The following is a 15,540-nucleotide window of genomic DNA, read 5'->3' as shown; positions in this document are numbered from 1 at the left end:
AAGACTCTGATTTGACAAGCATCAGCTGCCCCACCAATCGTTGGTTGTCGAATCTGCTCTCAAAAAGGTCAAGCATTCTCTGACCCATTTTTCAGTGCCCCCCAGGGAAGGATCAGAGAGCAATGAATACTCGTGGGGAGGAGGAGTTCCAGGGCACTGACATGCCTTGTACAGGAAAGAATCTCTTTGAAGATAAAGTGAAGGTCACAGTGGCCCAGATTCTGGACCACCATGACACTTCAGTAATTCTCCACTATTACTCCAGACCTATCCTCCTCAGCCAGGAGGCCATCAATGTTTGGGCCCAGGAAGACATCCTTCCACTCAAAGAAGTACTATCCTCTGTCACCTCGCTCCCATCAGCAACACCAGGGCCCTTGTGGCTGTTCCGGGCAACAGAGGGCCTCAAAGCCCCAGTGGGGGCCTTGGTCAACTCCAGAGATGGGGTTTTGACTGGATTGCAGGGAACATAGCCGAGTCGCTCATACCCGGAGCGATGAACCTGCTGGTTGGGGGAAGGTTTGGGTTCTTTGTGAACCGATAGCCTGGTGTAGCCTTGGACCAGTGGGTTCGTTCCATCATTTGTGAGGGATACAAATTAAACCTATTAGGTATCCTGTCAAATTGCCCCTCTGAGCCCATTCTGGGGCCCAGTAGCATATCAGGAGGTTCTAGTAGTGGAGCTCTCTTCACTCTTACCAGCCAGAGCGATCAAACCTGTTCCACCAGAGCAAAGAGAGCAGGGATTTTACTCACGGTACTTCCTGGTATCAAAGAAAATGGGGACTCCATCCCATCCTAGACCCTAAGGGCCTTGAACAAATTCATCAAAAGAGAGTAGTTAAAGATGATTTCCCTGGGCACCCTGTTCCCCTTCTTGCAAAAAGTGGTCTGGTTATGCTCTCTGGATCTAAAAGACATGCTCACATTGAGATCTTCCCACGTCATCAAAAGTATCTCCAATTTGTGGTGGGAAAGCAGCACTTCCAGTATTTCTGTCATTTGGGTTTGCATCAGCTCCACTGTCTTGACGAAATGCCTAGCCATGGAGGTAGTGCACCTTCGCAGACTAGACAATTGGCTGGTCAAGAGCACCTCTCAGTTGGGGGCTGACAAGTCCATGTGCTCAACCATCTGGGTGCTGGAGACACTAAGAGTTCGTTGTCAACTACCCCAAGTCACGTTTTAGCCCATCACTACAATTGGACTTTGTTGGAGCCCTGCTAGACATGGCTCAGGCCAAGGCCTTCCTGTCCTTGCCATGGGCCATCCACCTGATGACCATTGTTGCAGGGATTCAACGGAGCCAGCAGATGTCAGCGTGGCACATGTTGAGGCTGTTGGGTCATATGGCCGCAACAGTACATGTTACTTCCATGCCATGTTTGCACATGCGAAATACCCAAGGTACCTTGAGATCACAGTAGCAACAAGCCACTCAGGCCCTCCAGGTTGCATCTGAGTCATGCTATCTCTCTGGGACTCGTTATCCTGGTGATGGGAAATTTCAAATCTGAAAAGGGGGGTGTCTTTCCAAAATACTCCCACCCAAATTGTCCTGACCACGGATGTGTCCACCCTGGGCTGGGGAGTTCATGTAGATGGACTCAACACCCCAGGTGTACGGTCCACCCAGAAACGTCTCTATCAAATCAATTTCCTGGAGCTGTGGGCTTTCAGAGATCGGCTGTCCAAAAAAATTGTTCTAATACACAGGCCGATACAGTAAGGAGCGGTAGGAAGAGGTGCGTTAGTGCCGGGCGCACCCGCGTTTCCCGCATGCACAGTCCAGCTCACCTACCGCTCGATACTGTATTAAAATGGCATGCAAATGCAAGCCGCATCCAAGAAGCGTCCGTGAAGCATTAGGCCCGCGCAACCCATTTTACTGTATAGAGCGCCTACCCTTATTCCTGCCTCTAACGCAGAGGTAAGGGTAGGCGGTAAGTTAGCAGGTTAAACGCGCGGCAAAACTGCAGGTTTAAAAAGCGATAATCGGGGCGCGCGTTACTGTATGGGAGGGAATAGCTATCCGATCATTTACATCTCAAATACATGCCGTGGCTGGAAAGGGTTACCCGTTGATTTAAAGAGGCAGTAAGGATGGGTTAAAAGGGATAGAGAATCGCGGGTTGGACTAACGTGGCCAAATTGTGAGTAGAAAGCGGGTTAGAAGCAGGGTAACCGCGGCCGCACTTTACTGTATTGGCCTGACAGACAGACAACCAAGTGGCAATGTTGACATACCACAAGCAGGGAGGGAGGTATGAGATCGTACCTCCTGTGTCAGGAAGGGTCCGGATCTGGTCGTTGACTCCTCCTCCAATGGGATGGTGCTCAGGGCCATGTACCTGGCCAGAACGGAGAATGTAGTAGCAGATAGACTGAGTCACGTCTTGAGACCCTACGAATGGTGTCTGGACCAAGGGGTCGCAAATTGTATCTTGCACCTCTGGGGAAGCCCAGATGTGGATCTCTTCACAGCACCTCCGTTCTGTTCCCTGTACATGACACGTGGCAAACTAGCATCAGATGCCTTCGTACACTATTGGGGCAAGGTCTCCTGTATGTGTAACCTCCAGCAAAAACTCTCTTGAAGCTTCTCAAGGACAAAGGGACTGTAATCCTCATAGCCCTTCATTGGCCGAGACAAGTCTGATTTCCACTCCTCAGGGGGATGTCCACCTAGAAACTGATTAGACTGGGGACTTCTCGAGATCTCATCACCCAGGATCAAGGCAGATTGTGCCATCCCAACCTCCAGACCCTGTTGCTCACAGCCTGGATATTGAGCTGTTTATATTGCAACCACTCAATCTCTCAGAGGATGTGTCTCGGGTCCTGGTGACTTCCAGAAAGTCTTCCACTAGAAAATCCTATGGACTGAAGCGGAGGAGGTTGTCCATATGGTGAATCACTCAATTCTCATCAACATATGGTGAATCACTCAATTCTCATCAACTGCCTCTCAGACATCGGCATCTCAGGAACCTCCTCAATAACAGAAATTACAAGGACAGAATAAGCAACAAAGAATCCCACTCCATCATTACCATGCTTGGAGTCCCCCAGGGATCATCCCTCTCTCCGACGCTCTTTAACATTTATCTCCTACCCCTATGCCAACTCCTCGCCAATCTAAAGTTAACCCATTTTATCTATGCTAATGATGTACAGATCCTGATTCCGATTACAGAATCCATATCCAAAACCCTCTCTTTCTGGAACAGCTGCCTACACTCCATTAACCTCCTCCTCTCCAGTCTCAATCTAGTCCTGAATACAACCAAAACGGAGCTCCTCCTCATCGCGCTGGACGACAACAACCTCGCTATCAACAACCATCCCACTTCCTCAATGATCTCAAGGGCCCAAGTGAGAGAACTTGGCATCATTTTGGATAACCTTCTGTCATTAAAAAAATTTGTCAACAATACAACTAAAGAATGGTTCCACAAACTACAAGTTCTTAAAAAGCTTAGACCACTCCTCCACCTACACGACTTCCGCATGGTTCTTCAAGCTACCCTATTCTCCAAAGTAGATTACTGCAATTCCCTACTATTAGGCCTCCCCGCTACTACCACCAGACCGCTACAGATGCTTCAGAATGCCGCTGCAAGGATTCTAACCAACAATAATCGAGGACACCATATCACGCCTATTCTAAGGAATCTACACTGGCTTCTCATTAACTTCAGAATCCTTCACAAAGCCCTCACCATTATACACAAGACTATCTACAAGCAGTCCTCACTTGAACTAGCTATCCCTCTTCTCCTCCACACCTCCACCAGACCGGTTAGATCAGCGTACAAAGACACCCTTCACTCTCCTCCCGCCAAGTCCTCCCTACACGTTACCATTAGGAAACGTGCCTTTTCCACAGCTGGACCCTTTCAATGGAATGCTTTACCCCAGATCTACGCCAAGAACAATGCCCGCTGACCTTAAAAACAAAAAACATAAGACTTGGCTTTTTAAACAAGCGTTTCCTTAAAAAAAACTGTAGGTTTTCACTAACTCAACTGCGCCTATGTTACCCTTGTGGTTATTCCTTCCCCCCACCCTTCCCTTCCCTCCCAGTGTCCTATTCTCCCTCACCCCTTGATACCATAGCATGAGTAACATTAAATATAAGTTGTTCTGGTTTAATCTTGTTCTCTTATTACCCTAGTTCAGTTACTTGGCACCTCCCAGTGCGAGGTAGTTCAGCTCTAGGCTGCTCTCAACAGGGTTCCCTCCCGTGTTTCCAGCCAAGTTATTACTCTCTGTTAAATGTAATTTTCTTATCTTCTAATGTTCGATGTAAACCGATGTGATATGACCTATCGTGAATGTCGGTATAAAAAAGAATCAAATAAATAAATATGGTGTGAGCGGAGAGCCCTAGATCCATCCTCCTGCTCCCCACAATAACTGCTTGACTGCCTTCTACCCTTGTCAGAATCTGGTTTGAAGACCAACTCAATTAGAGTTCATAAGAGCATAAGTCTTGCTATACTGGGTCAGACCAAAGGTCTATCAGGCCCAGAATCCTGTTTCCAACAGTGGCCAAGCTAGGTCACAAGTACCTGGCACGATCCCAAGGGGTATATAGATTCCAAACTGCTTATACCAAGAGTAAGCAGGTGGATTTCTGCAACTTTATCTTAATGGTCAATGGACTTTTCCTCCAGGAACTTGTCCAAACCTTTTTTAAATGCAGCTACACTAATAGCTTTCACCACATCCTATGTCAGTGAATTCCAGCGCTTAATTATGCATTGAGTGAAAAAAAAGTATTCTCTTATTAGTTTTAAATGTATTACCTAGTAATTTCATTGTATGTCTCCTGGTCTTTGTACTTTTCGAAAGAGTTCATTATTTTATAGACCTTTATCAATCTCCCCTCAGTCATCTCTTCTCCAAGCTGAAGAGTCCTATTCGCTTTAGCCTTTCATCATAAGGGAATTATTCCATCCCCTTTATCATTTTGGTCGCCCTTCTTTGTACCTTTTGTAATTCTGTGTTATCTTTTTTTAAATGTGGTAACCAGAACTGCACACAATACTCAAGATGATGAGGTCGCGCCATGGAACAATACACATGCATTATGATATTCTCTGTTTTATTCTCTATTCCTTTCTTAATAATCCCTATTTGCTTTCTTGTTTGCTGCTGCACACTGTGCAGAAGATTTCAATGTATTTTCAACGATGACTTTACTAAACAAACCCACTCATAAAATGGGAAACATATTAGACCAAATTTGCTTTAATCAAGAGACGTTTGATTTATCCTCCGAAATAACACCTGTCCCATGGTCAAACCATTTCTTAATAAAAATTACAGGAACCAAAATAACAGATACATATAACAGTGATAACAAACAACAAAATCATATTCTATGTTTAACAGATAAGAAAATCAATACAGAATTACTAATTGAATCAATAATACCACCTTTGAATGAGAATCCATATACCGATGTAACAGAAATGTTAGCCTACTGGGACACAACAATTGCACAACACATGGATAAACTAGCACCCCCAAAATATAGAAAGAAAAACATAGTCTCCCTCAATATGGTATTCTGATACATTAAGGACTTTAAAACGTAAACTACGTAACTTGGAGTGTCGCTGGCGTAAAAACCCTCTACCAGTACGCAAACATGATTATCATGCCTGCCTGCAAAACTATAAAAAGGAAATTATAAAAGCTAAGAAACAATTCTATGCATCCAAAATTCAAACTGCAAATGGAAATCCAAAGGTCTTATTCAACATTGTTAAACAATTAACTGCTACACCTGAGAATACTAACATCACGATAACAAATGACCTATGTAATAAATAGCCAATCACTTTGAAAAGAAAATAGAAAATATATCAGAAGAATTTTCTACACTTCCTATACCTATATCGACTTTACCTCAAGCGGTACATTCATTGTCTGAATTTCACACAATCAGTACCGATACAATAATAAATATCTTATCTAAATCAAAACCATCCCAGTCCATTTAATCCATGTCCTGGATATAATTGAAAAATATAAAAACAGACATGGATAATTCCATAGTTAATATAGGCAACGCATCACTATCTCAAAGTATCTTTCCAGAATCACTTAAAAAAACATCCATTTTACCAATACCCAAAAATAAAAATAAAGATCCACTGGATATCTCAAACTATCGACCGATTGCTGCACTTTCAACAATAGCCAAAGTCATCGAATCAGTGGTACTGCGTCAATTTTCAGAGTACATTGAAGACAATAATATTCTCCATGCTAATCAACATGGATTTAGGAAAGGACACAGTACAGAAACTTTACTCATTTCATCATTTGACACAATTATCAGCGGTTTTGACACTAACAAAGATTATTTAATGGTTTTCCTTGACATTTCAGCAGCTTTCGATACGCTAAATCATGAAGTTTTTAATATCCAATCTCAAACAAATAGGAATCAAAGAACCAGTACAAAAATGGTTTAAATCATTCATATCTGAAAGACCCCCAAAGAATTATCATTGGAAATCACAAATCTGACTGGTACTCCACCAAAACTGGAGTACCCCAAGGATCAGAGCTCTCAGCTCTTCTTTTTAACATCTACCTTCTTCCATTATGCCATCTCCTAGCAGGTCTCAATGTATCGTTCAAAATTTACGCAGATGACATACAATTCATAGTTCCTTATACTAATTCATGGACACAAACCTTTTCACTTTTGCATTTATATCTCACTTCAATAAAAATATGGATGTCACACAATAGACTAAAATTAAACACTTCAAAAACAGAACTAATCTTTTTATCATCTGTTCCTGACTCTATATTTCAACCTTCAAATAATTTCACTTTCGAAGATCATCCAATAGTTATAAAACCTCATGCAAAAAACTTAGGGACCATCATTGACTCCAAACTATCGATGGCATGTAACATATCAACATTAGTGAAAAAATCATTTTACAAGCTTAACATGCTAAAAAAAAATTAAAACCATTACTGTTCGCATCTGATTTCCGATCTGTAGTTCAGGCATTAATACTATCAAGTTTAGATTACTGTAATGCACTGCATTTAGGTTTTCCCAATACCACCATTCGACCATTACAACTCATCCAATATTCGACAGCTCACATCGTATATAACTTAACCCGCAGAGATCATATATCACCAATTTTACAACAGCTTCATTGGCTTCCGATATCTTACTGTATTTCCTATAAAATCCTCACAATAATACATAATCTACTTTATAACTCAAATTCCGAATGGCTTTGCTCTCTACTGAGGATATATAAGCCTTCAAGACAATTACGTTCCATGGACAAATGCATTTTAGAAGTTCCGTCGATTAAAAAAAAAAAAAAAAAGCAAGACTGGACATGACACGGGAACGGGCTTTTCAGTTGCAGGCCCTCGCCTCTGGAACTCTATTCCAGAAAATATCAGATTAATACAAAATACAGGAGAATTTTATAAAACACTTAAAATCATATCTTTTTAAGTGTGCTTACAACCCCAGTTAACTGAATACTCCTGTTGTACATACCCAATCAGTTTTATATATCAATTGTTAATAACTGTTTTATTCAAAATCTGCAGCTACACGCCAATTTTTGATTGAAAATGTCTCACTACAATATTCTGTTCGACACGTTAAAACCTATATTGTTAAAATTTTATTCTGTTAGGGCACTAATTATTAATTTTTACCGCATTATATGAATGTATACTGTTTGTTTTTTAAATTATGTATGTATTATTGTAAACTGCTTAGACAGCCAGACCCTGACCATTTCGCGGTATATAAAAACTTTTAAAATAAATAAAATGACGCCTAGATCGTTTTCCTGAGTGGTGACTCCTAATGTGGAACTTTGCATTATGTAGCTGTAATTTGAGTTACTCTTCCCTAAGTATATCACTTTGCACTTGTCCACATTAAATTTCATTTGCCATTTGCATGCCCAGTCTCCCAGTTTTGCAATGCTTTCTTCATCATAAGTGCAATTGGCACATATCACTGTGGTGTGGATGGTATGCCCATCTCTGTACAACCTATAGTTATACGTTTCATGTGGGGCCTGCTTCAGCTGAAGGCTTTTCTAAGGCTTGGGACCTCAACGTGGTGTTAGCTGAGCTGTTGAAAGCTGCCTTTGAGCCGCTGAGCTCCTGTGACATGAAATACATGACCCTGATGGTCATATTTTTGGTAGCGGTCATTTCAGCATGCAGGGTCCTTGAGTTCTAGGTCTTAGTGACTTCTCCACTTTAGACTAAAATGACTGTGTGGTCTTGTATATTCCCCCTCAGTTCCTGCCTAAGGTGGTGTCAGACTTCCATTTTAACCAGTCTATCATCCTGCCAGCATTTTTTCCTGGGCACCATTTGCACCAAGGTGAATAAGCCCTGCACAGTTTGGATTGCAAAAGAGCGTTAGCCTTCTATCTAGAGTGGATGGAAACCCATAGACAGTCCACCCAATTTTTTGTTTCTTTTATTTTATTTATTTAATTGCTTTTATATACCGACATTTGTTGGAGTACATCACATCGGTTCACATTATAACGGTTGGAATAGTATGACAGGGGTGTCTTACTACTTTTACATTGTAACATTAACCTTAATGGGGGGCATTAAACGTATATAACAATAAACCTTAATGGGAGAACATTAAACAAGTATAACAATAAAAATTAAGGCTTAGCTATGGAAATCCAATTTAGACTGGGCTAGGGTGCCTCATTAACCGATGCGGTATATACAATATATACAATAGAATATGTAACAGATGCAGTTACAGTATATACTGAATAACATGTAACCAATTAGCTTGAGATTAAGGTGTCTTAATAATGATAAATGGAGACATTGGAGGGGAGGGGGCAGGGAGGATGACATAGAGCGCAGGGGAGGGGTGAGAGGGGATTAGTTTGTGTGTTGGTAGGCTTTATAGAATTGCCATGTTTTCAATTGTTTTTTGAGCGAATGGGTGGCGGGTTCCAGTCTGAGTTGGGAGGGTAGCTTGTTCCAGAGGGTGGGGCCAGCTACTGAGAAGGTACGTTGTCTGGTGGTGGTGAGGTGCTCTAGTTTTGTGTGGGGGATGGCAAGCAGGCCTGTGTTTTGGGATCGCAGGTTTCTCTGGCAGTCGTGGGGTTGGGGAAGGTCTTTAACCCATTTGATTTTTCCGTTGTTGATGGTTTTGTGCAGTAGGGTGAGGATTTTGTATTGAGACCTGTGTGTTATGGGGAGCCAGTGGAGTTCTTTTTAGAATGGGGGTGATGTGGGATGAACAGTTAGTGTTTGTGAGAGATCTGGCTGCTGCATTTTGCAGCAGCTGGAGAGGTTTTGTGGTGGAGGCAGGTAGCCCGAGAAGGAGGGAGTTACAGTAGTCCAACTTGGAGAGTATGAGGGATTGAAGTACTGTGCGGTAATCATGGTGGAATAGTAGTGGTTTGAGTTTTTTGAGGACTTGGAGTTTGTAAAAGCCCTCTTTGATTATTAGGTTGATGTGTTTTTTCATGTTGAGTTCCGAGTCGAGGGTGATACCAAGGTCTCTAACTTCATTGGTGAGAATGGTGTTTGGTTGAATGGGGATGTAAGGTCTTTGATGGTTTTTGTTGAGGGTTTGTTTGAGATGTGTAGGATTTCTGTTTTTTTGTGATTGATGGTGAGCAATAACTGAATGAGGAGGTTCTTTATTTGGATGGAGAGGGAGTCCCAAAGTGAGATGGTGTTTAGTAGTTTTCTTTGATGGGGAGGAGAATCTGGATGTCATCTGCATAGATGTAATATGAGAGGTCCAGGATGGAGAGGAGTTTACAGAGAGGGAGCATATATATATTGAACAGGGTGGAGGAGAGGGATGATCCTTGATGTACTCCATGGGGGAGTGGGAATTGAGCTGATTCGCAGTTGTTGAGGCAAACTTTTGATAGGAATAAGTTGGATACCGCCGTTGCCAAGCAGATGCTTTCTAATTTACCAGCAGACTGAATCTGCTTCTGTTATGCTCAGGTGAGATTGCTTCTTGGGGGCCATGTAAAGCCTTACGCTGTTCAAGCCATGCCAGCGTCTGTGGCCCACTTGCAAACCGTTCCCATGGAGGAGATCTACAGAGCTGTGACATGGAGTTCTCTCCACACATTCACATCGCATTATTGTTGGATAGGGATGGCTGACGCGACGACAGGTCTTGCTAATCTGTCCTAGAACGCAACTCCTTTTCCACCTAGGGCCTATTGTTTTTGTTCAGGCCCCCCCCCCCTCGTTATCAACAAAACAGGTAATTGTTGTGCCTATTGGCACTTGTTTGTGGTTTGTCAGTTCCCTTTTGTGTTGGGGAGACAGCCTGTAGTTAGGGATTTACTCATGTGTGAGAACTGCCATCCTGCTTGTCCTCAGAAAAAGCAGAGTTGCTTACCTGTAACAGATGTTCTCTGAGAACAGCAGGATGTCATTCTTTTTTATTTATTTATAGCATTTTTACCAAACATTACAGGTAAAATTAAAAGAAAAATACAAATAGGAATTTCAGTTTACTACACCCATAAACATAATGTAGAAAACAATAAAAGAAAAATTATTTCTAACATAGTTTCTAACTGCTAGTTCGTCCTATCCTATGTAATATTAAAGTAAAAGAAATTCCAAGGTATAAATGAATTAAGCGGATTAACAAGGAGATAAAATAAAGTATGATAAATTATAGAGGCTATCATGGAAAATTATTCCATTTCAATCCGTACTCAAAGACAAATTAAACTGGAGGGCTCAAGTTACGTGCATCTAGGAAATTACGCAGAAGTTCTGGTTCAAAGTAAACATTTTTGACACCCTGCATATTCACTACACATTGACATGGGAACCTGAGATTAAACCTGGCCCCTAAGGCAACTACTTCAGCTCGCATAGCTAAGAATTTTTTTCTACTTTCCTGAGTGGAACGTGCAATGTCTGGGGAAAACCCAAACCAACTGACCAAAAAACTGAGATGTTCTATTACGAAAAAAAGCTTTCAATAACATGTCTCTCTCTTGAGAGAAAACAAATTGTAGAAACAAAGTTCCTCGTCTAGTTAACTTTATTTCTGTGGGTGTCTCCAAAAATTGTGTCGGATCTAAATCCGGTTCAGGCATCTGGTCAGAATGTTCAGTCACTTCAGTTTTTGTCATATATGCTTTAACTATGGTAGGCATCATTTCTTTAGGAATTTTTAAAATTTCCGTTATATATCTTTTAACCATTTCCAAAGGAGATATCCACTTCAGAATTGGAAAGTTTAATATACGCAGATTTTGATATCTTATAGAGTTCTCTATATTTTCCAATTTACGTTGCTGCATCAAATCTGATTTCATCAGTTGTTCTTGATTTTATTGTAAAGAGAAAACTTTAGATTCCAAAGTTGTAATTTCTTGAGTATTTAAAGAGGTATTTGTTTCCACTGTTATGTTTCCCAGTTAGATTAGAAGTAACGTCTACTAATGAGGTAATGGATTTCTCCAGTACCATTATAGCACCCCAAATAGAGTCCAAAGTTATCTCAGTAGGTTTAGGAATAGCAGGGCGCAATAGATTCAGCACTTTAACTTGGTTCTCCTGTTGTCCTTTTAATTCCCCCGATGTTTCTATATTCCCTCTAGGAGTAGAGGCCTTTAATGCAGAGGGAGATAACACTTCTACTCCCTGTGCTAGGCCCTCCGGAGTTCCCATCACTCCGGGATCTAAAGCAGAGCTAATCCTTAGATCAGCTCTGCTTGTAATAGGAGATATTTCTCTATTACACTCTAAAGTACCTGATGTTCCCAGTACGTCCGAGGGAAAAGGGGGGGTAGCCGGAGCTCCAGGGCTTAGAGTGACCTGCATGTCCGGTGTTTGATCCACCCGCTCCTGTGGACCTGACACCAAGGACGCCTGTGGAGCAGAGAAGTCCATGACTGGGACCATAAACCCCGTGATGGTAGGTTGAGAAGAATCTGGGTTTGGGGTACTCATCCCCAATTCCCTGATCTTCGCTTTCCTCTTGGAATGTGGCATTAAGGATACAATTATCGAGAATACTAATATATGGGGCTTACTTCCAGTTGCCTCTATTTGCTTGAGCCTTGGAATTACTTTAATGGGGACAATTAGGAGAGAGAGATTTAAGAAAAAGAAAAATTTTTACTTACTGAAGATGCCAATTTATTATGAATAAGTCAACTCGAGTCCACGATATTTTTCAAAGCTGCGTGCCCCTTAGGCACGAGCGGCTTCGGCAGCGCGCCGGCAGCTCTTACATGCCACAGGAGGGGCCGATTTTATGGTGTTCCGGTCCCTCCTCGATGATGTCACAGGTGCGTCTCCTTTCAGGCGGGCCGGGACTTCCACCTCACCCTCGCGGGCAAAAAGAGATACAAGTAAATAGTGCAGTTGAAGAATAAAGTCTCCAGATAGAACTCAGTTTCTTTTCTCTCTCTCTCCTTCACCCCAAAGACGCCACAGGAGGGGCCGATTTTATGGTGCTCCGGGCCCTCCTCGATGATGTCACAGGTGCGTCTCCTTTCGGGCGGGCCGGGACTTCCACCTCACCCTCGCGGGCAAAAAGAGAAACAAGTAAGTAGTGCAGTTGAAGAATAAAGTCTCCAGCTCTCTCTCTCCTTCACCCCCAGGATGTCAGTCTTCATGAAACCCATCTGCCACTCCATGGAGTTGGTTTTCCAACATGTGGTTTTTTTCATTAATTTATTTTTTTATTCTGAATTCTATGATACAAGACTGAGGGACCCCCAAGTGGATGCATGGTATAATGCTCACTGAGCATGCTCAATGAGGCTCAGTCAGTTCTAGAAACTTTGACATGGGTTTTCCGTGCCAGGCTCCATCCAATGAAGTCACCCCATGTGTGAGGATTGACTTCCTGCTGTCCTTGGTGAACACCTGTTACAGGGAAGTAACTCTGCTTTTACACTCAAAGAAAAATTTATCGCAAAAAGTTTATTCACAATCTCCAGTGCTTAAGCGCAACATATTTTCATGAAAAAATGTGAATTGAAACACTCCATCCTGTATTCAAAGAGATATATGTGAACAATTTATTACACTATTAAGGCCCTGATCATACTGAAGTAAACGTTACCCTAACAAGAGGTCTTTGTTTCACTGAAGCATCAGCTTCTTCAGGGGGATTATTACTGAGGTTACATTATTAATTTATTACCAATCTCGAAAATAGAATTGCCAGCATCTTGCTCTTATATTCTTCTCAAAATGGCAGTTTATTGATCTAAGAAGTAGGATCACCAGGGTCTCACTCTTAAGATCTTCACAAAAATGGTAATTAATTAAGAGCACTGACATGCTAAAATGAAAACTCCAAAGTTTCACAGTATCCTTATCCTTGACATAGTAGCATTCATAACAGTGTTCAAATATTGTATCTGATGATCTTGGATCAGGCTCCATAGGAAATGCCTTCAGTAATGGTTCAGCTCGAATTTGCCCATTCCCAGACAGTAATTTTAATAGGAAAATGAGTTGACTTTAATTGGAGGGGCAAAAAACGTTTAGCCTGAAATTCAATTCACATCACAACCATTGCAAACCAATATAATTTTTTATTTTTGGGGGGGAGAGGGATGGAGAGGGCACTCAACACCATTAAACCAAAGGATTGTGCTTTTAGGGGAGAGATGTATGTATGAATGGAAAGTTCATTTGGGTAGGAGTAGTTTAGAGTAGAGAAATAATAATGGGGGAGGCCAATGTCAGAGTAAATGTATTGATATGGTGGGGTGGGATTGGGAAAGGTTTGAGTATAGATTTGAAATGGGTTAGGGAATGTTTGAGGAAGGGTGTGATTGAAAAAATATTTTTTTCTTTTTTTAGGTTCTATGGCAATGAACAATCGAGCCTCACTGGCTAATACCAATGTTGCTGCCAGCTCAAGTGTCCCTGGAACCATAATGCCTGACAGCACCGCTATGGGAATGGTAATGTATTGTGGAAAAAAGTACTCGGTTGATATGTGAAACTGTATCGCCTCTTTCATGCCAGCCATAGTACAGTACATGTGTGCTGGAAATGCCCGTTATTTACGTATACTCTGTCATCATAATATTCATAATCAACATGATGGCTCTGAAGGGGGGTCAGTGAATGAGATGAGTCTGCTGGTAACAAGTTTCTTTTGTTTTGCCGCAGACCCCACCCCCTGCTGATCGATTTGGCCAAAGCAGCTCAATGGAAGGACTTGGAACCATGGGGGCCAGCCAACCTGGCTTCACCCGAGGAACTCCTGGAGCAGACTTTGGACCCAACAAACGTCGCAGATACTAGTTACATTTGGCTCACTCTGCACTCTCTTGTAGAGGGAAGTACAGGTTTAGGGAACGCAGAGAGTCAGAATGGAAATCTGTTCCAGGTAGTTTTTATTTTGTAGTTTTATTTTTTCTGGGCTATTATCAGCAAAGCCACTCTGTGACAGGCAGTACCATTTTTAGTAGATTCAAGTTGTTCGTGGAGCATTCCTAGCCTGTGACAGGATGCAGGCATCTTTAAGAAAATATCAAATGTAAGATATAGATAGCATCCTAACTTCTGTACCGTCATGTGATAGCAACATTTCTTCTTACCAGTCTCTCCCGCACCATATTGTCTTTTGTCACCTCAGATTAGTTTTCAAGCTGATCTTTATAACATCTTGAGCTGAAAGACTGCATACATTGTAAATGTTATGTGCAAACAGCCCTTCTCTCTGCCAGCAGAATTCCTGGGTATCTGAGCGTGATGGAGCCCTAATGACTAATCGTACAGGTTCACCAGGGTCTTTTATTTCAGGTTTTTTTTTCAAATGCTGTCACCATGAGTCATTGCTTTTGTTTTTTGTAAAGTAAACTGAGTGGCCACGGCTGCCAGTACCTTGTTATAATGAATCTTTTGATATGTGTTACTGTACCGCTCTTTCTTTTTACTGGTAATTTAAAGTGCTGTCCTGTAGACACTGATACTGTATCCCAAACCTGGGATTGGGCCCAATGCTAACTTCTAATATAACCGACTTTAAAACTTGCCTGTCTTTTGTGTAGATGTGTTTGAAGACTGTGCGTGTACAATGTTTAAGCACCGGATGTAATGGTTCCACTAACAGGCTGCAGTTGGTCTGAGGAGTGTTATAGTAATGCATTATTAAACTGGATTTTAAGCCTTTTTGAATTAGTGTCTGTGGTAGTATTTTGGTGAATAACTTTGTTGGGTGGAAGAGAGGATGGCTTGGATGAGAGAAGTGGGTGAAGAATGATAGAGTTGAGAGGGTATTTCTTGCTAGAACACTTGACACAAAGTTTAACACTTCACACATATCCAGCATAGCTCTCTGCTTCAACGGCAGGGGAGGAAAATTTGACAATTCACGCATATTTATTTATTTATTTATTTAGCATTTTTCTATACCGACTTTCCAATAACAAAATTATTGATCAATTCGGTTTACATTTTAAACAATAACAACAATGACAAGTAAATGTCTTACAATGAACAGGTCGAATTAAC

At 41.7% G+C, this 15,540-nt stretch overlaps 1 protein-coding gene across 2 annotated transcripts in view; it reads left to right on the top strand.

Moving 5' to 3' along the window:
• Window positions 1-15,204, top strand: part of NONO (non-POU domain containing octamer binding) — a 141,180-nt gene extending 125,976 nt beyond the window's left edge. Inside the window, exons 10-12 of one of the 2 annotated variants that reach the window (XM_029607225.1) lie at window positions 12,487-12,606; window positions 13,879-13,982; window positions 14,194-15,204. In XM_029607225.1, the coding sequence (XP_029463085.1) occupies window positions 12,487-12,606; window positions 13,879-13,982; window positions 14,194-14,328 (359 nt within the window). In that variant the 3' untranslated portion in view covers window positions 14,329-15,204. The remainder of the gene's footprint in view (window positions 1-12,486; window positions 12,607-13,878; window positions 13,983-14,193) is intronic. The other variant, XM_029607226.1, reaches the window with a different exon arrangement.
• Window positions 15,205-15,540: the final 336 nt, after the last annotated feature.

This window comes from Rhinatrema bivittatum, chromosome 6, assembly GCF_901001135.1.
Source record: "Rhinatrema bivittatum chromosome 6, aRhiBiv1.1, whole genome shotgun sequence".
NCBI lineage: Eukaryota > Metazoa > Chordata > Amphibia > Gymnophiona > Rhinatrematidae > Rhinatrema > Rhinatrema bivittatum.
The sequence above is the reverse complement of the archived record's forward strand: the minus strand, read 5'-3'. Positions and strand labels throughout refer to the sequence as shown.